General features: G+C 36.4%; 3 protein-coding genes, 1 long non-coding RNA gene, 3 other non-coding genes and 1 pseudogene across 9 annotated transcripts; 6 read left to right on the top strand and 2 right to left on the bottom strand.

Annotated features, from left to right (window-relative positions):
- The first annotated feature begins 7,331 nt into the window (after positions 1 to 7,331).
- Positions 7,332 to 8,354, top strand: LOC147538574 (uncharacterized; annotated as a pseudogene).
- A 1,417-nt stretch (positions 8,355 to 9,771) lies between these two features.
- LOC147538573 (uncharacterized) lies at positions 9,772 to 11,807 on the bottom strand. Its single transcript, XM_086638705.1, has 3 exons — positions 11,660 to 11,807; positions 10,398 to 10,597; positions 9,772 to 10,317 (listed from the first exon to the last, which is right to left on the bottom strand). Exons 2-3 carry the CDS (start codon positions 10,536 to 10,538, stop codon positions 10,006 to 10,008), a joined length of 453 nt encoding a protein of 150 aa, XP_086494831.1. The 5' UTR covers positions 10,539 to 10,597; positions 11,660 to 11,807; the 3' UTR covers positions 9,772 to 10,005.
- A 2,120-nt stretch (positions 11,808 to 13,927) lies between these two features.
- Positions 13,928 to 14,603, top strand: LOC147538572 (uncharacterized). The gene is made up of 3 exons (XM_086642974.1): positions 13,928 to 14,011; positions 14,091 to 14,209; positions 14,321 to 14,603. Exons 1-3 carry the CDS (start codon positions 13,928 to 13,930, stop codon positions 14,601 to 14,603), a joined length of 486 nt encoding a protein of 161 aa, XP_086499100.1.
- A 3,365-nt stretch (positions 14,604 to 17,968) lies between these two features.
- On the top strand, positions 17,969 to 19,599 carry LOC147538568 (uncharacterized). The gene is made up of 2 exons (XR_015226289.1): positions 17,969 to 18,068; positions 18,123 to 19,599. It is a non-coding gene; the product is annotated as an uncharacterized LOC147538568 (long non-coding RNA).
- Positions 18,327 to 18,410, top strand: LOC147538571 (small nucleolar RNA R38). Its single transcript, XR_015226833.1, has one exon. It is a non-coding gene; the product is annotated as a small nucleolar RNA R38 (small nucleolar RNA).
- LOC147538570 (small nucleolar RNA snoR20a) lies at positions 18,489 to 18,580 on the top strand. Its single transcript, XR_015226787.1, has one exon. It is a non-coding gene; the product is annotated as a small nucleolar RNA snoR20a (small nucleolar RNA).
- LOC147538569 (small nucleolar RNA R38) lies at positions 18,793 to 18,872 on the top strand. The gene has a single exon (XR_015226832.1). It is a non-coding gene; the product is annotated as a small nucleolar RNA R38 (small nucleolar RNA).
- Positions 19,600 to 21,328: 1,729 nt separating the features above from the next.
- Positions 21,329 to 23,979, bottom strand: LOC147538567 (uncharacterized). 3 transcript variants are annotated; one of them, XM_086640148.1, is made up of 4 exons: positions 23,771 to 23,979; positions 23,084 to 23,134; positions 22,294 to 22,519; positions 21,329 to 22,192 (listed from the first exon to the last, which is right to left on the bottom strand). In XM_086640148.1, exons 3-4 carry the CDS (start codon positions 22,360 to 22,362, stop codon positions 21,569 to 21,571), a joined length of 693 nt encoding a protein of 230 aa, XP_086496274.1. In that variant the 5' UTR covers positions 22,363 to 22,519; positions 23,084 to 23,134; positions 23,771 to 23,979; the 3' UTR covers positions 21,329 to 21,568. The 3 variants fall into 3 exon arrangements, with proteins under 3 accessions (XP_086496274.1, XP_086496275.1, XP_086496273.1); XM_086640149.1 differs by having other exon boundaries at positions 23,243 to 23,977; XM_086640147.1 differs by lacking the exon at positions 23,084 to 23,134 and having other exon boundaries at positions 23,771 to 23,977.
- Between the last annotated feature and the right edge of the window lie 540 nt (positions 23,980 to 24,519).

The following is a 24,519-nucleotide window of genomic DNA, read 5'->3' as shown; positions in this document are numbered from 1 at the left end:
TGGATGAAGATTCATCAAAAACAGCAGCAAAAAGATGGAAGAAATCGAAAATTAGATGGGAAGATGGTGCTGTCCAGGAGCCGGACTGACCAGGACGCGTCCCAGGACGCGTCTGGCCAGTCGCGGACGCTCAGGACGCGTCCCAGTCCTTCCCGGACTGGGAATCCGAGAGCGTCTCGGATTAGGACGCGTCCGAGCTATTCTCGGACAGGAAGACGCGTCCGAGAGCGTCTCGGACAGGGATCCCGGGAGATCCGCGTCTGGCACCTGAGGTCGCGTCTTCCAGACGCGACCACAGAGAGAAGTCCGGACGCGTCTCGGATTGAGAATCCGGACGCGACCAGGACTAGACCTTCCAGAACGCGTCTGGGACGCGTCTGGTGAGACCAAAAGCTGTCTCGGACTGGGAGTCCGAGAAGCACAAGCTTGGGCAGAGCGTCTAGGACGCGTCTGCGGGTCTGGGAAGCGTCTGGCCTAGGGCCAGGACGCGTCCACCCGAGGGATTTGGCACGGTCTGGAACGTGCCAATCCGGGTCCGACCTTGGTTCGGACCTTGACCGAGACTTGACTGGGTCTAGTCAAAGGGTCCCTTGACCAAGTTTGACTTAAGTCTTTGGAGTTAGACTCGGGTCTTTTGGGCCTTGACTTAAGTGGGAGGTTTCTATTTTTCTTCTTCCAACTTTGACCATAATTTTTTCCGAAAGCGACCCAGGCCAACCAAAGCCTGAATCGGAGTTTTTCCAAAACGATTTCAATATCTTTAGGATAAAACCAGAATGAGCCATTAGTCAGAATTATGAGATAATTAGACTTAAGGCACGTTAGACATAGAGATGTCGGTAGTATCTCCCGAATAGCTATCTAGAACATAGCAAACCTAGATTCGACCTAAGTAAGCGAATCTCATACATACTTGGGTGTTTTATGAATGTCATATTATTATGTATGTATGGATGTGAATGCGGGTTCTAGTATGGCCATAGAATTGTTCTATCTTGTTTTTAAGCACGGATGGGTGCCCGATGTAATTAATTTAATTTCAAGTTTTATACGATCTGCGAATCGTTGAGTCTTGTAATTAGAGTTAAGGGTACAATTGAGTCCATTGAAGAGCCAAAGGATGAGATCGTGGTTCGAGTGGGAGAATTCAATGGATGTTCGAGGATGGAGATCCAGGCGAACGGAGGCTAAACAAGCAAAGAACCTAAGAAGATTAGATCTTTTAGGTTAGGGGCCATACTAGGATCATGTCTGCTTGATTTATTTTCTCGCGCGCATTTACTTATTTACGTTTTGTGTGGTGTATGATTATGTTAGAGTTCACAGTAATGCATGCAAACAAAAACGTAAGAGTCCCCAAAAAGAATTTTGAGTAATGCCTACCCAGATTAAGACACCTGTTGCGCCCTTGTTCATCGATGGTGGGTCATGCCAAAGCAGGGTGCCATCTTTTACCTCGGGACAATACGGGTAGACCTATGAAGAGGTCTACATGTCTAAATGGTTATTCTCAACGAGTCAGCAAAAGAGTTTTGGATTTCGAGGCAAAAGGATGAATTGAACACATAAGTGTTGTTCATCAACCAAGAGTCATATGAGATATGATCAGTAATGAGTTACTCACCCAGGAGGGTGAAGTTAAGGGCAGTGCCAAAGTATGCTTAACTTCACAGGAATGGGATCTTGGAATCATATTATTCAAAGGGGGACGGTTTTCACTGAATGATATGGCAAAAAGTGTTTTTGCAATGATAATAAGTTTTAGGATTTTGTTTTATTTTCTTTTAAAAGTAGAGAATATATGACTGTTAGAAAATAGTTTTCCAACCTTCGTTCATTCCTTTAGAAGGAATTAAACGAAAATTACTTTCATGATTGGAAAGGAATCCGAGAAGCGTTCTCGAATTCGAAACAAAGAAAACGTCCGAGAATATATCATTCCTAATGTTCATTGTTTCTCCGGACGACTGAGGATATGATTATCCAAAGTCTTTTGTGAACATCCATAAAATTCTTCTCTAACGTAGGGATTAATGATATGGATGCGTGCACAACCATTCGACAACTAAAGGAAGAGTTCCACTAGAAGTCGTGAATGGAGAGGATGGTGCCTCTAAGAAAGTCGTCTTGATAAGAACATTGAGGAAGATTGAATCTAAGAAGCTAGTTCTTAAGATTCAGTTACCGAAAGAATAAGAAGAGTTCTTATGATTCAAAAGGTTAAAGGGTCGTTGTAAAAGTTTGGCTAGGCCATTCAAGGAAACTACCCTGAGTACCTGGAAGAGAAAAGAAAAGGAATTATGAATTCCGATTCTTGTATCTTTGTTGACTAAGTTAATCTAGCAAGTTTTGTAGATTTCCTTCGTGGAAATAACATACTTGACTAAAAGAAGTGAGGATCCAAGAGGGAGCAGAAGCAAGAGTTGCTAAGGATGCTGAAAGGGATCAAAGTCTTCTTTTAGACACTAATCTAGGTAGAACTTAATAAGAGTTATTATGTTCTTCTAGAAACATCAGATGTTTTAAAATAGTACTAAATTAACGAAAGGTTCTTAGAGAACCAAGAACATTAACAATGATACGATAGACTATAATCAAAGGATTCGGAGAGGTCAACTCATGTTTTGTCATTGGTCAAATTGACATAAAACACATGAAGAAGATCCAATGGTATGGATTTCTAAGTCTAATGATTTTGAATCATACGACACATGTGAATTTTGTTCAATATGGCTATTTGACAAAGTCACCTTTTAGAAAGGGAGAAATGGCTAGTAAATTAATAGTCTTTGTACATACAGATGTACGTAAAACTATTAATATACTAACTAGAGTTAACTTGAATCCACTTGACGAAAATATAAGTCATTCGATTGGATCGAGATGATGAATATTTGAATCAGAAATTTGATGACCATCAAAAGAAGTTGAGAAATAGTTTCTCACCTTGCTCCACAAACACATCATATGGATGATGAGTCTAGTGGGAGTAATCGAACATGTGAGACATGGGTCGATATGTGATGGGTTAAGGCCAATCTTCCGAACACTTTCTAGGATATATTCTCAAACACGGTCGTTCTTCCTAGCTAACCATATTCCGTCAAAAGCTGAAAAGACGCCATAAGAGTATGGGTTTGGAAGGGTTCCAAAAGTGGTCTTTTCTGAAGGTCTATAGATATAAAACGTAAATGGTTTCTGAGAACCAAGTTTGCATATCAAGAAAGAATATTTATTTATGGGATAAATAAATATTGGGGATTCTTCCACAAGCAATCAGAGAACAAGGTGGTTGTTGCTCGTGGTGGTGTCTTCCTTGAAATAAGAGTTATTTCAAGAAGACAAGTGGGAGAAATATTAGATATCGAAGAAATTCGATCTGAGCAACAAACTGACACCGTTGTACCGATGTCAGAAGTCGCGATTCCTAACTATTCTGAGCCGATAGAAAAGGAAAGAGAGGAGGAGATGGTAGATCTCGGAGATCCTCCCGCGCAGGGCGAATGTGATTCGCAGGAGAACCCTCAAGGAGTTGAGAGTGTCTCAAAGTTGCTCACACCCCTTATAGACCTTGAAAGCTCATAAATCTGTCTCAGAGGATGGAGATCCGGCTGAAGAAGAAAATGAGCTAGCTACACAGAAGCTGTGACGGAATCACTCCGAAACATGGCTTGGAGCCATATGATCAAAATGGTATCCATGTCTGAAATCAAGTTTGGAACTTGGTCTATTTTTCTTAAAGGAAGGGTTCCTGTTAAGATCAAATAGGTTTTTCAAAGTGAAAAACAGACAAGGAGGGAAACATTGGTGTTTCCCAGAGCATGACTAAAGATCTAGGAGTTGAAATCTTCGATTCAGCAGAGAATACAAGAGTTGTTTTCTTTGGGAATGAAGAGAAACCTTGAATTTAAGAAGTTCAAGAAGGTTAGTGGGAGTGACCCAGTTTTCTTTGGTCCGGTATGTAGACGACATACTAGAGATTGAGAACAACATTCTGATGTTGAAAACAGCTTAGAACTGACTCAATAAAAGGACCACATAAAGGTGAAATGCTTTTGGGCACCAAAGATCTATGGAGATAGATCGAGAAGGTGATAAGACTTGTTCAAGAAAAGGTCTTGAAAAGTCCAATGTGAAACACTCAAACGGAGTATTTCTACCCAAGTCTCATGGCACACAGCTTAGCAAGATTTAGAATCTAAAGGATTCTGATGAGCAAGCACGCATGAGAAAGATGGTTATGCAAAAGGCATAAGATCGGTCATGTGGGACATGATTAGCATTCGCCTCGACGTCACAAAATACTTGGAGTATTTATGGTCGTCACCAATCAAATCCAGATAAGCTGATCTGGATCACACAATGTACTTGAGAAGAACTTGTGTGATCTCGGTATGAAAATAAAAGGTTGAAAAGTCATATGTTGCAAACTTCCAGAATAAGATGACAATCTTGACTTGGAAGAACAGTAAGTTGGAAGGGTTCCAGGCAGAGTCTGTTGCAAACTTTACAAATAAAAGAAAGTAGTTAAAACTTGGGAAGTTTTAATTCGGTATGGCGATACTGAAGATTATCATCGGATGATAACAAGCAAAATCCATATAGATTTGATCTATTAACTAAACTGTCACCTTGACTAAGTATGGTGGTAATACTAAGGTCATAGGCATTAAGCTTTCCTGAAAAGCTTAGACTAGTAAACTTGGGGGTGTAAGGAGTTACACGGGAAGGCTCAAGATTTACAAACTCTTATTATCAGAAATAAGTTAATTATTTCTTCGTTAAATCATGGTTTAGTATTTAATTGACGGTCCAAAATAATGAGGAATTCCAGGTAGGTTTATCAGATACGTGATCTGGTAAATGGAACCCTACTAAGTGGACGTGGAATAGATTCATTATAGAGTCCCTAGTCCAGGTCATTGCATGGACAACAATGACTTAAGAAGACTAGCAAGGGAATTGACTGATAGCGCAGTTCCATGGGCTATAGGAATATGGTATTTAAGTCAATTACATGGATGTAGATTGGGGAATCTACATTGGATTAACCCAAAGATGAGAGTTTTTTCAAGGAGTTGAAAAAGGCGTCACAAACTCTCATAGGCAAGATTGGAGAGATTCCGCAAACATGAGTGCTCCACTCATCTTATGTAAGGAATGTTGAACTTTGGTACTGTCAAACGCCGCGCCGTAAAAGGAGGTTATAAAGGCAGCATACTGGGGGAGACATGATAGACATGAAGTTAAGTGGGAGTACAAGACTGGATGATGTCCTCCTATTAAGTTAGGAATAAGTATCTCCGGGCCACTTGAGGAGAAGCAACTGGAAAATGTGTGGCCACACTCAAATGGATTAAAAGTTAATCATTTGAATTGACAGTTGTTCTCCGGATCAAGAAAGTCTGAACGGTGTGACGTATCAGATGAGATACTAAGCGACATGGGAATCGAGCATTGCACTTGTTCTAAGTACAAGTGGGAGACTGAAGGATTTATCCGTTCGGTCTGAAGGAGATGTCCTTCCGAAGGAGTGTCCTTCGACCAAGGTGGCAATGCGATCAATTTGTCAGTTAGGATAACGATGACCACACGTAAAGATCATCCAGTCCGGTCCAATTAGGGGTCGTAATGCTTTGCTAGAAGCCAACTACGATCGTCGGATCAAGGAGTTGATTCGCAGCTAACATAGACCGAATCCTACAACGGGTTACACATAAGAGTGGTAACTTGATCGGAGAGATTTGACTAGACGGGAACTGGCTAAAGTTGGATGGGATTCAACCGGAAAGGCCGAAAGGGTCCGAATGGAGATTCGGGACATGATAGAAGGAAGGCTCTTTGGGCCGGCCATAAGATGGCCGACCAGAGTAAGTGGGCCGGCCATATAAGGCCCATGGTGGGCTGCCCTGGCCGGCCACACTTAAGGGGATTATCAAAATACCCCAAAAAGGGTATTTTGGTAATTATCTTTTTTGTTACCCAGAAAATAGAAAACCTAATCTGAATGAGATTCTAATTAGGGTTTGTCTATATATTGGGTCAGTTGAGAACAGAAAAGGTGTGGATTTTTCTCTAAGGAAAAATATACAGCTCTCTCTCTCTCTCTGAATATACAGCTGTTGGAGAGAGAGGAATATAGAGAAAAAGTTCCCATTCTATCAATCTAGTCAAGAAGAAGAGTTCTTCTCAACCTTCTAGTAAGTCCTAGCAGTCTGAAAGGAAGGGAGATCAAGTCTATTCACTCGGTGTCTCAAGTAGAGGAGCTACAGTTGGAGCTCTCGATCTTTGCATGCGATTGAAATGGTTCGAGGGAAAAAAGCGTTAAGGTATTTATCCCTCTCTAGTTCATTGATTAGTTTATGCATGTCGATCCTAGGCAATCTAGTGTTAAACATGAGATGTTTGAGATTCCGCTTACAACACTAGTTAGTGTATAGGATACACAAAACCCTACACATACGTTATTATACATCCTTCATTTGTACATAGAGATAGAATACATTATAATTTTCACTTATTAAATTTGTCGAATATGTATGCTACAAACAACCTTAACTGTGTGGGTTAAGAGTAATTTTCTCAACCCACAACATTTACGAATGAATGTACCAAGTTAAAGGATGACGACACTAAGTAGCGATTTAGAAGCCCATTTAGACAAATCAGAGAAGATATCAATTATGAATGTGTAGTTTTTTAGTGACAGGTCTAGATAGTAACTCGTAGAATAGTTTTACCAACTCGTTGGAAGATAATATTATTTGGATGTGGAAACTACATACTTGTCAAGTTGGAGTCTCTTCTCCATTGCACGTAGCTTAATTAGAAAAGCATTGACAGTTCAAAAAGACCATAGGAGACAATCACTAGTCATATTTCTAAGTTGCAGGTTCCTTGTGTATTCATCTTCGAAGTTGTGCTCTTTGTGTTTTCTTGATATGAGAAAATAAGTTACTTATCTCATTTTTTGTTTTGTATAATTTGCAGTGTATCTAATGTCGACATCCAGTTCAACATCGACGTGGGATAGTTCGAGCAGCAGTAGTGATGATTCTTTTTCTTCCACACATGGGTCATTAGATGAGATATCAAGTGAAATATCAAAATCTAATGAAATGACATAGAGTTTGATAGAGACAATTAGAATTTGTATTCAACCTATTGTGGTCGTTGCGTTGATGAAAACTAAACGCCCGCACGGTGGATCACTTTATGAAAGACGTTACATTCACTGTGATAGAAAGCGTCTCCATGATATAATTACTAATGACTACTTCCAAGGTGAGGATTCGAAGTATACGCCTGAGCTTTTCCGTCGTCGTTTCTGAATGGATATTAACCTTTTTAATCGAATTCTACGTACAATCAGCGAGAAAAATGAGTATTTTACTCAAAAATTTGATGCAATCGGAAAGGCAGGATTGAGTCCGTTACAAAAAATAATTGCGCCAGTTCGATTGCTAGCATATGGGTGTTCAACTGGTATTCTCGATGAACAATTCAAATAGGTGAAAGCACTGTAATGGAAAGCCTTACAGAATTTTGCAATTCTGTGATTGAGATTTTCAAAAAATAATATTTTTGAAAGCCTAATAAGGATGACATCAAAATGTTATTAGAACAAGGAGAAAAACGAAGATTTCCGGGTATGCTTGGTAGTCTTGATTGCATGCATTGACATTGAAAAAATTGCCCTACAACATGGCATGGTACACCAACAAATGGTTTTAAAAGGGTTCCTACTCTGATTTTGGAGGTTCTTGCATCACAAAAATTATAGATTTGGCATGCATTCTTTGGTATGACGGGTACGCATAATGACATTAATGTTCTTGATAGGTCTCCATTATTTGATGATCTAGTACAAGGGAATAGCTCCGACATATAATTTCGAATTACAAGGACATAATTACAATATGGGATACTTCTTAACTAACGGGATTTATCCAGAATATGCTACTCTCATTCAAACAATTTCTCAACCATCTAGCATGAAAGAGAAACTATTTGCTAAACAACAAGAAGCTGTAAGAAAAGATGTAGAATGGACATTTGGAGTGTTGCAAAGCAGGTGACATATTATTAAGGGCCCATCACGTATATGGAAGGTTGAAGATCTTGGGAAGATTATGAAAACTTGCATCATATTGCACAATATGATCATTGAGAGTGAACATAATCAAAGAATGGATCCTGAACGGTGGGAGCAACCTACAAATGAAAATGTTAACCATGTTGAGGTGGAGCGTGATTATGTCTTTCTTGCATCAAATATCATTAGTCGAATGAATCAAATTCGAGACAAAGCTGTTCACAAAGAATTAAAAAACGATCTCATTGATCACTTGTGAGAAATGTATGGAGATGGAGCAATATAGTCAAAAAATTCGCTTAATTTTGTATCTGGTTTACTTTTGATTTGATTTCATTGTTAACTTAGTTGATCGAGAAATTTAACTCAAGTTACAAATTAAAATTTTCTATGTGATTTGTTCATTTTCTATGTTAGATGAGCAGGACTGCAGGAGCAATGTTGCACTTTTTGTTCATTTGACTCAAATTACTTTTAATTTGTATCCATCTATTTTTTACTTAGGGTGCTATTCAATTATGATTCTCTTTTGAACTGTCTCAAAGAAAAACTAAATGGGCATCGATGAATTAAGTACATAAAAAGAGGAAACTAGATGTTGGTTGTCCTCTTTTTGAGTTCGAGTCACTGATGTTGCCGAGTTACAGTGAGTATTCAGTTACTCCAAAATCAGGCTCGACGACGATCTCATGTTCATCGTGTTCCTTAGCATTAAGTCAACTGCACATAGTTTAATTAGAAAAATAACCACCTAACACCTGTCTAATCTTGGTAGGTAGTCAGAGGAATATGTAATAATGTGTATCAAGTAGTAGTAATAGTGGAATGACATCAGGAAAACTTAATTTCTCCGACTCATATACCCTACATTGTTCCTTTTGTGTATTTAAGTAGTAGTAATAGTGGAATGACACCATGACACCTAATAATGTGTATCAAGTAGCAGTAATAGTTTAATTGTATTTATTTGACTTACCTTGCAATTTTTGGAGTAGCATTCGAGTTGAAAAGCCTCTCAAACACTCTTCCTTCTCCACATATGAAGCCTGCCATTTTCTTGGCATATCATCTTCTTGGCTTGGATTATGATCATCATCTGTTACAATTGGCATAACAAAATTGACATAACAAACAATGCATCACTAAAAATTGTAATATAGATTTTGAACAGAAACCATTGAGTTGTCATGACAAAATTCTTAACATCGAAAATAAAAATATTTAGTCGAACTCATAGAAACAAACATATGAGGCCTGCCATTTTCTTGGCATAACATCTTCTTGGCCTGGATCATTATCATCATCTGTTACAATTGGCATACCAAAATTGACATAACAAAAATGCATCACTAGAAAATGTGATATAGATTTTGAACCGAAACAACTAAGATGCGATGAAAAAATTCTTAACATCAAAAGTAAAGATATTTAGTCGAACTCATTGAAACAAACATTTAGGTTACTAAAAGTTTTAAACTACACAGTAGTGAAATACTTAACTACATAAAGTTTTAAATCAACATCTAGTCTGTTGTATGGGCTCATCTCCGAATAGGCCTTCCTCTTCCGATTCCTTTTGTATTTGAGTTTGCATTTTCTTATAACAAACTTGCAATGTAGGTTGGAGGCTGCTAAGATCAGTACTCATAATACGTTCTTGCTCTTTTCTCTTTTCTGTGATCTCTTTCCATTTTTTTGCTTGCTCCTTTAGTCTTAAAGCTTGCTCCTTTAGCTTTTGATCTTGCTTCTTCAACCTTTGGTCTTCCTCCTTCGACTGTTGATATCTTTCTTTAAGTTCCATATCTTTTTTAAGTAGCATTTCATTAGACTCCCAATTTTGTTGATTAATCAAAAACTGTTTTTCTATAGTAGATTGCAGGTTGGTCAATGCATTAATCACTTCACTTTGTTCAACTATCTTCGTTTTTTCTCTTTACTGCTTTTCGGCCAAGAGGTCGAGTAATTTCTTCCACATCATTGATTTCAGTAACAGGCATATCCGAGTTGATATGATTATCTTCAGTGAAGGGATTTGTATCTGGTGTTAATTGAGGTGAAATAACTAGGTTATCAATAGCCGTCTTTGTTTTCTTCGCATTATCGGTCCTCGAGAGTTGTTTTAAACACCATTTAGGGCTATCTTTCATTATCTCCCAGCAATGAGTAAATTTGAATGACAACTTATCCCCCATTTCTGCATATATATCCAAAGCATTTTTAATCTACAAAACAAAATATTTTATATTCATTAACAGTTGTACTATAAAATCAAAAGACAGTCTGAAGTGAAAAAAACTCTTACCATATCTGGCATTGTCGTTCCACTTTGGGGAGCTCTCTCAAGCAATTCGTATATCCCGTTGAATTTGTTGACGAATGCATGTATGGTTCCCCAACGACATTGTAAACCTTTGGCATTTATAGTCTTATCGTACGTTCCCATTCTATCCTTCCAAGTCTTGAAAATACGTTCCCGTAACAAATTACTAGTTTGATCTTTTCCTACAACAGCATCAGTGGTGACATATAAATAAGACTTTACAAGCATAGTGTCCTCATGTACGATCCAACGACATTTCGACAATGTATTTGTCCTTTTGGGCTTTTTGGAAGCAGAAGAAGACGGGGGATTAGGAGCATTCAAAAGAGTTTGAAAAGAGCCTCCATTACTAAATAGTTGGTCATTCAAATGAGGATATGAAGTCACTTGACTAAAACCAAAAGCAAGTTGAAATTGATGGTGTGACATGTTTAGTTGGTTTGAATTGAAAAGTTGTTTGAAATAGGCAAATTGTGATTGTAGCTGCTCATTTGTATAGTCAATCCGACTCTCCGTACGGAGAGAATCACTAACCATGACACTCTCACTTTGCTTGTGAAGTTGTTGACACTCAATGAGACGTAATCTTTTGAATTCCATAGTACATGCAAACAAAATTCGAAAATAAAGTGTCATTTATTATCACATATAGTTCAGATAACTAAACCATTACTCGTGAATTTTGCGTATTTTACATAAGAAGAGAACTTCATAACACTAAAAGGCAACTCATATGGTTCTCTGATTCTAGGTTTTGCTTCCGGCTTGGTCATTCAAGTCGGCTGAACTTGGTGAGTTCTTAGTATAACGCAACATTGGGGACGGACCCCTTCTTGAAGATTCCTACTATTGTCTATTGGTTGCAACAGGGGATATATACTTTCTCTCGATTGAATTAACCTACAAAGTCGTGAAGTGTCTCGTTTCTCCTCTATTGGACTCATCAGATAACTTTTCACACATATGAAGCCTGCCATTAGCATAAGACTCTCTATGCTTCAAACAATGACGGTGCTGTAATGGTTTAATGAAACAATTTAAAATTTTGAACACCATGGTATTGTAATAAGACAAAATTCCTATTAGGTATTTCATCGAACAACTTATGGGCGTCAATGAAACAACCAAATACTTGTGAAAGATAATTGGGTAAATATATAAAGAGTCTACCCATTTGATTAAGAACAAATTTGTCCATAAAATAATGGAATATAAAAAAGATAAAGTCTAAATGACATATATACCTAGAGTGCTTCTTCCTTCAGATTTTGGTGAGAATCAATTGCTAAAGGTGTAGAATAGTGAGAACCCTAGCTCCTTTGTGAGGGAAATAAAAATGGAGGGAGAGAATTGGTTAAAGAAAGAATGGAGGGAAAGTGATTTTCACGGGAGGGAGGGAGAATCGGATTTTGGCGGGACAGTTTTTGATTATTCTAATTTTATAAATCTAATAATAAATTCCACCTCATCAATTACAGTTTTTTTAGAGTGTTGCATTGGAGAAGACTTTTAATTAAAGATACTCAATTAGGCCACATAAGAGAGAGAATCTCAAGTGGGACTTGACATATAAGTCAAATAGAGTTTTTATTGAGTTTTGCATTAGAGATGCTCTCACATCTAGCTTTTTATGATATACAAACACTTTTTATAATTTTTATTTATTTATTTAGTGGGGGTTATTCGTTCGGAGCTTTCGTGAGATCTTAAATCTTTGAAGTTTGGTGTTATTGATTTAGACCTTTTTTTTAAGATCTTTGGAGATCGGTGTTATTGGTTCAAGTCTTTTTTTAAGAACTTTGAAGTTTAGCGTTATTGGTTCAGACCTTATTTTGTCAAATCCAAAGTTTCACCAGTTTAGGTGGATCTTTGAAATTCGTTCTACTTGGGTGTACATGTAAATATTGGGTTAAAATAGACAAAAATAAAAAAACTTCTTTCTAATAATTTATATAAATAACGAATAGACCATGTGAAACCCTACTTTTTCTTCTCCTACAGTTGTATCTCCACCACTTTTTCCTTCTTGTTTCTCTCCTTGCTAATCTCAAGGTAAGAATTTATTGCTAGAAACTTTTACTATTGAGCAACCTTAACTAGTTGTACGTTGATTTAAAAACAGAGCAATATTCAATGTTATTATGTACCTGTCAAAGCAAAGCAAAGAAGAATGATTAGGGTTTATAGGCAAAGACGAATGATTAGGGTTATAGGGTTTATAGGGAATTGATTTGACTAGTAACATCATAAGGATACTATTGAGCAAAGATGAATCATGTACCTGATGATGTCATCAGCTTCCAACTATGGTTTCATGGATTTTTTTATAAGACTGTGGTTGTAGGGTTAGAAAAACAACTAGCAGTACATTAATTTAATGTTATTAGGCTTGTAAGGCTAGAAAATTATGATGGTTATCTTTAATGTAGTAAGTCTCTTCACTGCATGTACTTTCTTCATGCATTAATATAGCTATTAGGGTTTATAGGTCATCATTGCATACTTAGTCAATTAATTAATCTTTTTTTTGTTAAAGAGATTCAACTGATCAGGTTGGTAACTATTAGGCTTCCTCAACAAAAAAACTATTAGGCTAGGTTTTTGTGCCAAAACAAAACTACTAGACTAGCATAGTTAAATAAATCAGAACCCAAGAAAAAAAGTAAGATTTAGAAATTCTCAATGCAATTTAATCATGGAAACTTTAAGTATAGATCATTCCTGAGATTTGGTTGAAAAAATAAGTTAAAAAAATATGTAAATCATTATTTAAATTGTAGTATTAGAGCATCTCCAATGCAAGACTCAATCTTAAAATCTTAAGTGCCACCTAGGACTTTAGAGTTTTTTTTGAGAAAAAACCTCTCCAATGCAAAACTCAATTGAGATCTTAAGTTGATGTGGAAGCATTAAGTTTTAAGATGTCTCAACTAGAAACTCTATTTTTGAGATCTCTTTTGAGAGTCTTAAGTGTCCTAGTCATCAAATTTAATTTTTGAACCAATAGAAAGCTTTTCTTTCTCAACCACTTTTTCCTATTAAATGTATGTATGACATGTGTATCTATTAGAGTTTTTTAGAGTGTTGTATTGGAGAATGACTTGAATTAGAGACACTTAAGTTAGCCACATAGGAAAGAGAATCTTAATTGAGACTCAACACATAAGCCAAATAGAGTTTTTTTTAAGTTTTGCATTGGAGATGCTCTTATCTAGTATTTCGTTGAGTAAGATAATTTAATTTAAATTATTATTTATTTTTGTTAGATGAGTTCACAAACAACAAAAAAGTATATGAAATGGACTCCAACTGAAAATGAAGTGTTACTTCAACTTATTGTTGAAACCATGAATAACGGTAAATACGGAAAAGATGGTGCACTTTCAAAGACGTACTATGACCAAATAATTATTCCAGCTCTAAATCAAAAGTGTAACGGTAATAAAACATCAAAACATGTAAGTAGTAAAATTAAGAAGTGGAGAGGTAAGTATAAACAAATTAAGGAGTTAATGGCTTCATGCTCTGGATTTGGTTGGGATGCAACCACCTGTAAGATCACCGCTCCACAAGAAGTTTGGGAAGAATATTTTAAGGTAATTAAACATAAAATTTAATTTAAGTAACTGTAATAAAATTCTTAGTAAAATATTTGATCCAAGTAGTTTATTGCAGAAATACTCTAATGCTAAGGATTACCGTAGTGACAGATATCCAGAATACGAGGATTGGTGCACAATATTTGGAGGGTCTTTAGCTGTTGGAGATAATGCTTGTGAAGCATCAGTCGAGGGGTTATAAGGGATTGATGTCGACAACTTCGATGTCGACTTAGACCCTTTTCCTAACAGTATTAATTGTGACCAACGTTATGCGCCTCCAAACACTGAGGATAATACTTATAGATCAAACCAACCAAGTAGGAGCAAACTACCTGTCCAACAAAAACAAGCAAGGACACACTATGAAGAAGTTAGTGAAAGAATGGCTCTGAGTTTTGAAGAACTTGTTCAGACTACAAAGAGTCCAAACGATTGGTGTAAAGCACTTTATGAGATTCCTGATTTGGACTACACAATGAAAATGGAAGGAGCAAAACTTCTAAAATCTCCGGAGCAGAAAATGATGTTTTCCATGATGAATCTGGATGAGCGAAAAATTTGGATACTATTGGAGCTTGATAAATGATACTTTGGAGTTAAGGGTTTAAGATTTATTTTAGTTTGTTTTGTTTATGCTTCAAATACTCTATTTTATGCTTTATTTATGTTAGTGGAACGACAATATCGTTTAAAGATATTATTTACTTTATATGTTTTTTTTATATTGAGCAATCTTAGAAAGGTTATGTTATAATGTTTTTGACGTATTTTATTTCATTGTTTATTTGTTAGGATTTATCAAATGGATTAAGATAATGTTGAAGGTGAGGAACATGTTGAAAAAATAAATAGTAACAATGACATTATTATTCGTGCAATCGCATTTACTTGCAATTTTTGTCTACATGCACCTAATGCTCAAAGAAAGTCAGTCTCTAGTAAATGATTCATTTATATCCAACAAAAATTAAGAGATTCCCCTGATGAGTTTCGTGAGATTTATACGATGTATCCAGATACATTCCTCAAGTTATGTCGAATTTTAAAAGAGAAGTTTCTTTTAGGGTTATTTCCTAGATGGCCCCCAACTTTGTGACCAGCTTCCTGCCTGGCCCCCTAGATTAGCAAAAATACCCATATGACCCCTTTTTCCGTTATCTTTAACTTTCCGTTACTCTCTCTCCTCCATCTCATTTTCTCTCTCTGCCACATCATTTGACCACGCCACATCATCATCTTCTTCGGCAGGGGTCGCCGGCCGGCCAAATTTCCGAGTGGCGATCTTCATTTTTTTTTTATTCTCTTTCTCTTTAAAAACTAATTTTTTTTAAAACTCTCTCTCTCTCTACAGATCTAGAGAGAGAGCAGATCCATCGAAGGTCTGCGAATAGACCTTCAATGGATCTGTTCGCAGACCCATTGGAGGTCTGCGAACATACCTTCAAAGGGTCTGTTTGCAGACCTCCAATGGGTCTGCGAATATACCCTTTGAAGATCTGTGAACATACTCTCTCTAGATCTGTAGAGAGAGTTAAAAAAAATATTTTTTTTTTAGTTTTTAGAGAGAAAGAGAGAAGAGAGAGAATAAAAAAAATTGAAGGTCGTCGGCCGGAAATTTGGCCGGCCGGCGACCCCTGCCGAAGAAGATGATGATGTGGCGTGGTCAAATGATGTGGCAGAGAGAGAAAATGAGATGGAGGAGAGAGATTAACGGAAAGTTAAAGATAACGGAAAAAGGGGGCCATATGGGTATTTTTGCTAATTTAGGGGGCCAGGCAGGAAGCTGATCACAAAGTTGGGGGCCATTTGGGAAATAACCCTTTCTTTTAATGGGTACTCGTTATGTTAGTGTGGAAGAGATGCTTGGGATGTTTCTTTTAACGGTTGGTCAGCATAATAGTTATTCAGTAACTCGAGAAAGACTTGATAGATCTAAATTTTGTACAAGCATAAACTTCAATAAAGTGTTGAAAGCGTTGACCTTATTAGCTCCGGAATTAATGGTGAAAACTCCAACGACCACCTCAATGAAGATCCTGACAGATGATCGCTTCAATCGTTACTTTCTGGTAATCAAATAAATTTCTTTTGGATTAAAGTTAATTTAATTTTATATTTTACTCTTAAGTTAACTTTATCAATCATGTTATGTTTGAAACATAGGACTGTGTTGGAGCGATTGATGGTACACATATTCTGGTCATGGTACCAATAAAAAATTCGGTTGCATATCGTAATAGAAAAGGAATTATATCACAAAGTGTTTTGGCGGCGTGCACCTTTGATTTGCAATTCATATATGGTCGTAGTGGATGGGAAGGATCAGCAAATGATGCAAGAGTACTAAAAGATGCTTTAGAGGGAAGTGGTGGATTTAAAGTGCCGCGTGGTAAGATAATTTTTATTTTTACCGAAATTCATTTTAATATATTTTGATTTGATGATATATGAATATATATATTTTTCATTTAAATATTTTTGTTGTAGGTAAATATTATTTGGCAGATGCCGGATATCCTAATCGTCCTCAATTTTTGACACCATATCGAGGAGTTCGATACCATTTAAGGGAGTTTGGGAGTACTTGACGTCCAGAAACTAAAGAGGAATTATTTAATCATCGTCATTCTTCTTTAAGAACCGCGATAGAAAGAATATTCAGTGTATTTAAAGCGAGATTCAAAATTTTCAAAACTGCTCCATCTTTTCCGTTTAAATCACAAGCACAATTAGTTTTATCATGTGCAGGATTGCATAACTTTATTCGAAGAGAATGCAGTTCAGACGAATTTGCTCCAGATGAAGAAGAAACCGATGAGTGTATCCCGGATGAAGATTATGATGAAGAGATTCAAACTCAAGAACAACAAAGACAACAAGCTGGTGATTGGAGAGATAGTATTGCTGAAAGAATGTGGAATGACAGAGTCATATAGTTATATGCCAAACATTTGACCTTTTTTTTTATCGTCGAATTTTAATAGTTATTATCACGTTTTACGGACAAAAAAACTCAGAATATTTCATTTTTTTCTATTACATTTCATTTTGCGTAACAATAATGAGAAAGAAATAAGTATATAGAATAATATCTTTTGTTTTAATCTTAACCATTTGTTGGAAAGACTTAGATTTAAAATTGATCCTCCAAAATTCTAACAAAATAGGTCTTAGAACTTAAAGTTCTAATAAAAATGTTCCAGAACTTAATGATCCAGGAATTTTAATGTCCCAGATAAAAATGTTTCAAAAATTTTTCACAACTTAAAAGTTCCTGGACCTTCAAAATTTTGATAAATTTTTGTCCCGAAACTTCTGAGATCTTCGAAGATCCGGACTTTAAGTTTCTAGTAAAAAGATATTAACGAATAACAAACCCTTATGGACTAATAGAAAAGCTCATAATATAAGCTATATGTATACCCAAACGAGATCTAAGGGGAATGTATTTCTCGGTCCTTTAAAATCGGAAGGATTGAACTAATTGTGTGAATAAAATAGGTCCAGATCCATCAATTTCGGGCCAAACACAAAGGTGAGAGTACTTGTTTTGAGAGAGGGGTGATGTCTCGGTGGAGGGAGGGGGGGGGGGGGGGAGGTTTTCTATTGTTGAAGTCTTCTGCTGAAGTTCGCCAGTCGACCACCGGCCTGCGAGCTTTACCCGACAAAGATGCTGGTCGGAGTCGGAGTGCTAGTGATTTTTCCACTGGGTCAGATTAACTTGACCAAGTAATGTGAGACTGTTTTTCAACAAAAAAAAAAAAGTAATGTGAGACAGTAAATGGGTAAAAGGGGTGAGTGTAGATAAAATTTTCCTTTTTATAACTTCCCACGGCCTTTTACTCAAACTCTGGGCTTACAGAAATTAAGGCCATGAAACCACACAGATGCAAAACCCTAATTCCGTCCTTGGACAGAACCTTATAAAGTTAAAGCTTTGGAGATCATTTTATTGCAAACCAAAACCCTAGTTATTGTTCTTAGCTAGGAACAGTTAGCTACCTTTCTGTTTGTTCATAAGGAAAGATGGATATAAATTTCAATCCTTCAGGTAGTATTATGCTTCGTCTTCGTCTAGTTTATAAACCTTAGAAATAACACCTAGGGTTTCTTAAATCATACTAAAACCCTAAATTTTAGATCTGATCCTTCTTTTATATATGATTTTTATCCTCTGGTAATCTAAGAAAGAGAGGCAAATGATGAGTTATTTCAAACTGATTACTCAATCAAAGAATTGCTGTATTTTTGATGTTTTATTGAATAGGAAGAGCTGATGCCCTCTATCTATATATCTATATATGTTTATATATGTGAATGATGAGAAGTTGAAATCAATCAGTTATCCCTGTCTGATATTTCTATGCTGAGATTTCTATACTCTGACACTACCTCTTATCTTTCTCTCTCTATCTAGATCTTTACTTTCTCTCACAAGAATAAAAATTGGGATTTACAAAATAATGAAATGGCCAGTGATGATCATGTATTGGTTGACTGAAATGCAAAACTATGTATTTGCATTTATGTTGAATAAACTCATGAACTAGGACGGTCTGAGGCTAATAATTTATTTTATCTGAGAAACACCCAGTTTTTTTTTTCTTTTGAAATTTGGGTATTGTTTGTACAAGTCAAAATATAATTTGGGTGTTTACCCTAATTCACCAATGAGTTTACTTTTGTGTTTCCTATTTCAAGATTTTGTTTATGGGGTTTAATGAGGTTTTAGCAGCTGATTTGATTAGGGTTTTGATGGTGAATTTATTGTATGGTGTTGTGGATGATGAGAATTCAAAATTAACAGTTATCCCTGTCTGATATTGCTGCTGATTATTTGAAATCTGACACTTCCAATGTTGTAGATTTTTATTCAAACATTGAATTCAAAGTGGGTGATTTGGGACACTATTGTCATCCAAGAATTGTTTGAGAAAATTTTAATTACCAAGCTTTGGATTGTTATAGCTGCCACAACCATTTCCTTGTATTTGACAAGAACAAGATGTCCGTTACATTGTTGTTACATTGTTGTCCAAGTGGTTGATTGTGTTGACTTAAATTCTATGTTGTAGGTCATTTTAATTGTTGATTTAACTTGAGATTTATTTTGTTTATCACATTTTGATGATGTATAAACATCTAGCAACTAGGCAGGAACACTTTCAACAAAAAAAATAAAAATAGGCAGGAACAATTATGTCCCATTATTATGTATATGGGGTTAGTGGTTAAATTAATAATTCTTTCGTAACAAAGAGTGCATTTTGTAGAATTTGTTAGAAGTGAGAACTGACATTTCAGAAATGCTAGAGAAAATGTGTGAATTGGCAGTCTGAGACAAAGTTAATTTTTAATGTAAGAAGATGAAAGAAAAAAGAAAAGAAGAGAGGAAGATGGATCCACATATTTGGAGGTGGACTATAATTTCTACCATCACTTGATGAAAAGATTAATGGAATATGTTTGTATCTATTAATCATTGTTCAGTTATGTATTGTTGTAATCATGTCATGTTAATGATGGTAGGTCTTAATAAAATTTGAACGATGTGCATCAGTTAATATACTACACTTTTTCAATCTCCTTGATTGCAATATGAAATAATCCTTTTACTATGGACCAAATCACCAATATGAAATAATAAAGATATTTCTTTACTTAGAACATTTTCAATGGGACACTCTAAAAATCTAGCTGTCAAGTGTCAAATAAAGGTTCTCTTTTCATAGAGACACTCTACATTTGTTTGGTCTCTAATGTGGATCTCTAAAATCAGTCTCAAGGAGACATTCTCATTTTAGAGTTTCTCTCTCTAGACACTATAATAAATGTGTCTAACTTATAATAGAGTGTGTTCTATGTAAAGATCTGATCCCTCAAAGTAACACTTAGAGATGATTTTTTAACAAAACTCTAGTGTTAGAGATTCCCACTGGAGATGCTCTTAGTAAAGATCTGATCCCTCATCTCTAAAACTTAGAGGGAGTACTATAGAGGTAGGATGGGAAAGAATAAGAAAGAAGTATAGAATAGAGCTAGAAGAGTTGGCACACGGAAAAGTGTGCCATCCTCTCCCTCCAGTCTCCACTCCCCACTCCAGTTCAAGTCTCTATATTTTACTTTGGAATAAACCTAAATCCCACTCGCCACTCCAGTTCATCTCTACTACCAGGTTGCTACCAAAGAAATGGTATTATCTAACATCTTTGGAAGAATATAAGGTATAAGTCCTCTCCACTCATTGCTAATTAATTTTGAGTTTGATGGACAAATCATTACAATTCATAATTTAAACGTTTCTGCTAAGATGATTGGACAAGCCTCAAAGTTCAATCATTGGTTTCTCATTATAATACTCCTTGTCTTAATATGAACTCACCAATGTAACTGGCTAAGACCAAGTTCCACCAAATATTTTTACCTGAATAATATTCTGTATATTACAGGAATGACTATTTCATCATCATGTCTTCATTTGTGGCATAAGTTTCTATCCACTAATCTGATAATTGTAATTGGTCCGGCTTGATCCGAAGATCTTTTATCCAGTGGACTGGTGACAATTACATCTTGTTCCTTACCACGACAACTTCTAATTGTGTCTAGCATGTCCCTAATAATCTTCCAGTCATACTGCTGCAACTTAAGACACAATGTGACTAAAAGGGGACGTCAATAATGTGGATATCTTAATGTGAGAACTTAATCCACTCGGCAATTAGAGGAACCCAACGTCACCTAGATATTGGATCACAATGAACCTCACTAATTGGTAACTTCGAAGTGCTTGCACAAACCAATGAGGTGTATGCAATTCTTAGAATATGAATAACACTATAAATGCAGACCTGTGGGACTTAGTCGTCATCCACTGAACATTTAGACAACTAAGATCGCGACAGACCTGCTCAATGTGTTAAAAACACATTAGACACACGAACTAGGAGTCAAACTTCAAAGACAAAGACTCGTCTTGTCACCAGGCAATCGTCATTCTGTGTCACGATCTCATATTGACGCCAGTAAATATCACGCTCCACAACAGAATCAAGTGATGTCTCTTTGTGTAACTCCAATACAACATCCCATGACTCTTCATTTGTTAACAATAAGTAATTACGAAGGAAAAACTAAGCAAACTCTTGTATATCACAAACTAGGATGGCCTCCTATAGAATGAGGTGGTCCAAATAGAGTGACAGGTCATGCCAAAAACCTGTCAAGACTCTACCCGGAAGTAAAATTTGACATGGCTTTTAATCAAGGTAGCTGTGTTGCATCTAATCTGATATAAGAGTGTTATGAAAATTTCTCAAAACCATCTTATCCCCATTCTATTCCCTTCTCTCTACTTTGTAAGTCGTTCAACAGAAAACCACAAAATCATGAATCAATTCACTACCAGCCACTTTCATTACATTCCAAAAGATCCATTACCGCATCTCGTGACAAAAAGACCAAAATCTGCAGCAGGGAAGACGCATCACCTACTATCAGCGGACTACTATATTTTGCGTCATATCAACTGGGGTTACTGCACCAGGATAGCTATTTGATAGTAAGGTAACGAATAGGGGCGGCCATACTTGAGTCGTTGAAGTTCACTTGGGTAGGGCCAAGATTCCATCCGGGCTGTGTCTCGACATCGTGAGCTTCTGTGCAGTGATCAAACGGATTAGCAACAGTCACCGGCCTGCGCCTGTTCAAGTTGCTACCTGCTTTCTCACTCTTCCTCGGCTTCAATTGATTGTTGGGTGGAAACTCCTTTTTTCGCCTAACCATTCGGGATTTGGGAGTTTCTGACATCTCCCTTGAAGTACATGGAGCTTCAGTCATGAAGGTAGATCGTTCCATGGGCGGGAGATGGTGCTTGCTCTGACGGGGAATTCCACATTTCGGTGTCGGAGTGGGTATATTATATCCATTCACACTATAGTTCTGTTGATAATTGAGTGCTTTGACAGTGCTGTCACGATCAACTAATGCTTTATCCCTCTCAGATATGGCAATGTCTCGTTGAAGAAACACCATATCTCGCTCAGCCAAGGCTGCTCTTTTCTCGGCGATTGCCGTATTCATTTCTTGAATTGCAGATTCTCTTTCAGCTAAAATGTTCATAAACTCCATTGATAAAGCATGGTGATCCTTCATCAAATCCAGAGGAATCATCCACTGCAATAATCAAATGGTAAGGAGATATTATGAGCAAAAGTATTAATTGGAAAAGTAATGCTTTGACAGACAAGTATCATGGTTAATACTTTATTTCATACCTGATTGTCAATTGGTCGATACTGATCCTGTTTGTATCTCCCACTTTCACAGTGTTCATTGTCATCCATTTTAAGAGATAAATTCGGTAACCCAGATGGTAGCAGACAAGTTTCCAGCACCAATTACGAGCTCCAAATACTTGATTCAGCCTAAGACCAGATAGTATGTTGAGTCTCAAGAATCCTTTTGGACTCGGAGAGCGATATTTTGAAGTGCTAGCTAAAACTGCAGTAGAATTGGTTTAGAGAGTCAAATTAGCGAAAATTATGAAGTATGAGAACCAAATAATGCTAGTCTAAACCTCCAGTATGTGCAAACGCAACTACTGGAATATAAGCAACCAGCCACAAGCAAATCTTATCCGAGCAAATGATATTCGTTATAAGAACTAGGATGGTCAATATGTAGAAGTTTTCAAAGATTCATACGTCTAACAAAAGAAACAACCACCACCCATGACAAACAACAACTTCATAACGGGTCTAGTTCTCATTCATTCTATAACCTAATATTCTCAAACTAGTTTGGTATGCTAAGTTGCTAACTTAAATCATAAGCAGCCTAAAGATACTTGAAGAAAACCCTATAACCTGCAAGCACAATTAGTCATAAGACTTATAATTTCTCACATTAATTCAAGAAGTAAAAGGCTAAAAACATTAGAACGAATTGATTAAAATGCCTAATATGTAACAACCACCATCCAAGACCAATAAATAGTTTATTTCCCATTATAAAACTAAATCATTTTGAACTAGTTATCAATGCAAACTGAAATAGAATTACAACCTAAGTTACTCAAGGTTAAGCGACTAATCCGAAAAACGAGTACATATTTTTCTGAAAGAAATCAGAGCTTAGAATTAGTACTCAATAATACAATCACAAGAATGAAAGAACACAAAAGGAAAACCTAAACAAAAAGAGAATGAGATAGAACTTCCAAGCCTTGAAATAGAATGTGATTATGAAAGTCAACAGTTTTAGTTGCTAAAGGCAAATATCAAGATGAATAACCACAAAAATGATCAAGAATTTTCGTTTTATAGTAGTAATTGTTTTCTCTTTCTCTCAATGGTTGAATATGAACAGTCTGACTCAAAACACCCCAAATCAGCCCAACCTACCAGTTTGACGAGTCAGACTTTGCCAGTCAGACCAAAACTAACGTTCTCAAATTTCAGATCTGACTTAAAAATAACACACTAACTAGAATGAGATCCTAATGAACAAGTTAAGAAAACCCACATCTCCAAACAGAAGCTTACTCTATATTCTCAAAGTTAGGGATTATGAAACATCAATATTTGATCAAATCAAAATCTTACAGTAGTTAAAGTCAACAAGGATGAAGTAAATCTCTTCCCATTTTCTTAAAAGACCCAAACATTCAAACAAATTCAGAAGATGAGAAAAAAGATACTGAAAAACTCCATTAAAGAAGGGATGAAACAAGGAGAAGAAATAGAAGCTCACTTTAGGAAAAAAGACCCAAACATTCAAACAAGTTCTTCATCTTCTTCTTTATATGAAATGGGTTCGCCTGAGAAATCTGTAGAGGAGGAAACTCCTGGGGGGGTTTTTGAGAAATGAAACAACTTTTTAGGTCTCTCTTGTTTCTCTTATTTCTCTTATTTCTTCCCTCTTTTTTTTGGCAGTATAAATAGAACTCAACAATTTCCCAAAAGGTATTGGTTTTTTCTCCTTTAAATATATCGGAGTTAAAAAAACGGGATAAGGTCCGATTTTATTGTTTTAACAGCAACTGCGGAGATTTCTTGAAAGTGAATCAATCCGACGGTGCTGAGAGTTAAAATAGTTTGGTATCAGTTTACCATTAATCTAAACCGTTGATTTCAAACACTTGTTGTAATAACTAATGGGATTAATGATAAGTATTATGTGGATGCACGTTGTTAATCTTAGTTGACCAAAATTATTGTGACTTGAAAAGTCCAAGTCCAAATGAGTTTTTAGTCTAGGAGTTTGCATTTAACCCTAGGGTTTAAATGTCAATAATGACAGTAGTAGCCCAAGTGGTTCTTGACGTAAACTCTAGAAAGCCTTGGAGGTCCCAGGTTCGAATCCCAGAGAAGGTGGAATCTTTGGTTATTTGAATTGGGATTATTAGGGTATAAATAATGTTGTTGGACTTCAGGTCATTGTTATTATTGGGCTATAGGTCCGATCTTATTAGTGTTTGAGTAGGCAGTTATCGAGCTTAT

This window comes from Eschscholzia californica, unplaced genomic scaffold (assembly GCF_041429995.1).
Source record: "Eschscholzia californica isolate CP2 unplaced genomic scaffold, dmEscCali1.0.p SCAF_5, whole genome shotgun sequence".
NCBI lineage: Eukaryota > Viridiplantae > Streptophyta > Magnoliopsida > Ranunculales > Papaveraceae > Eschscholzia > Eschscholzia californica.
Note: the sequence above shows the minus strand (reverse complement) of the source record. Positions and strands in the feature narration are given on the sequence as shown.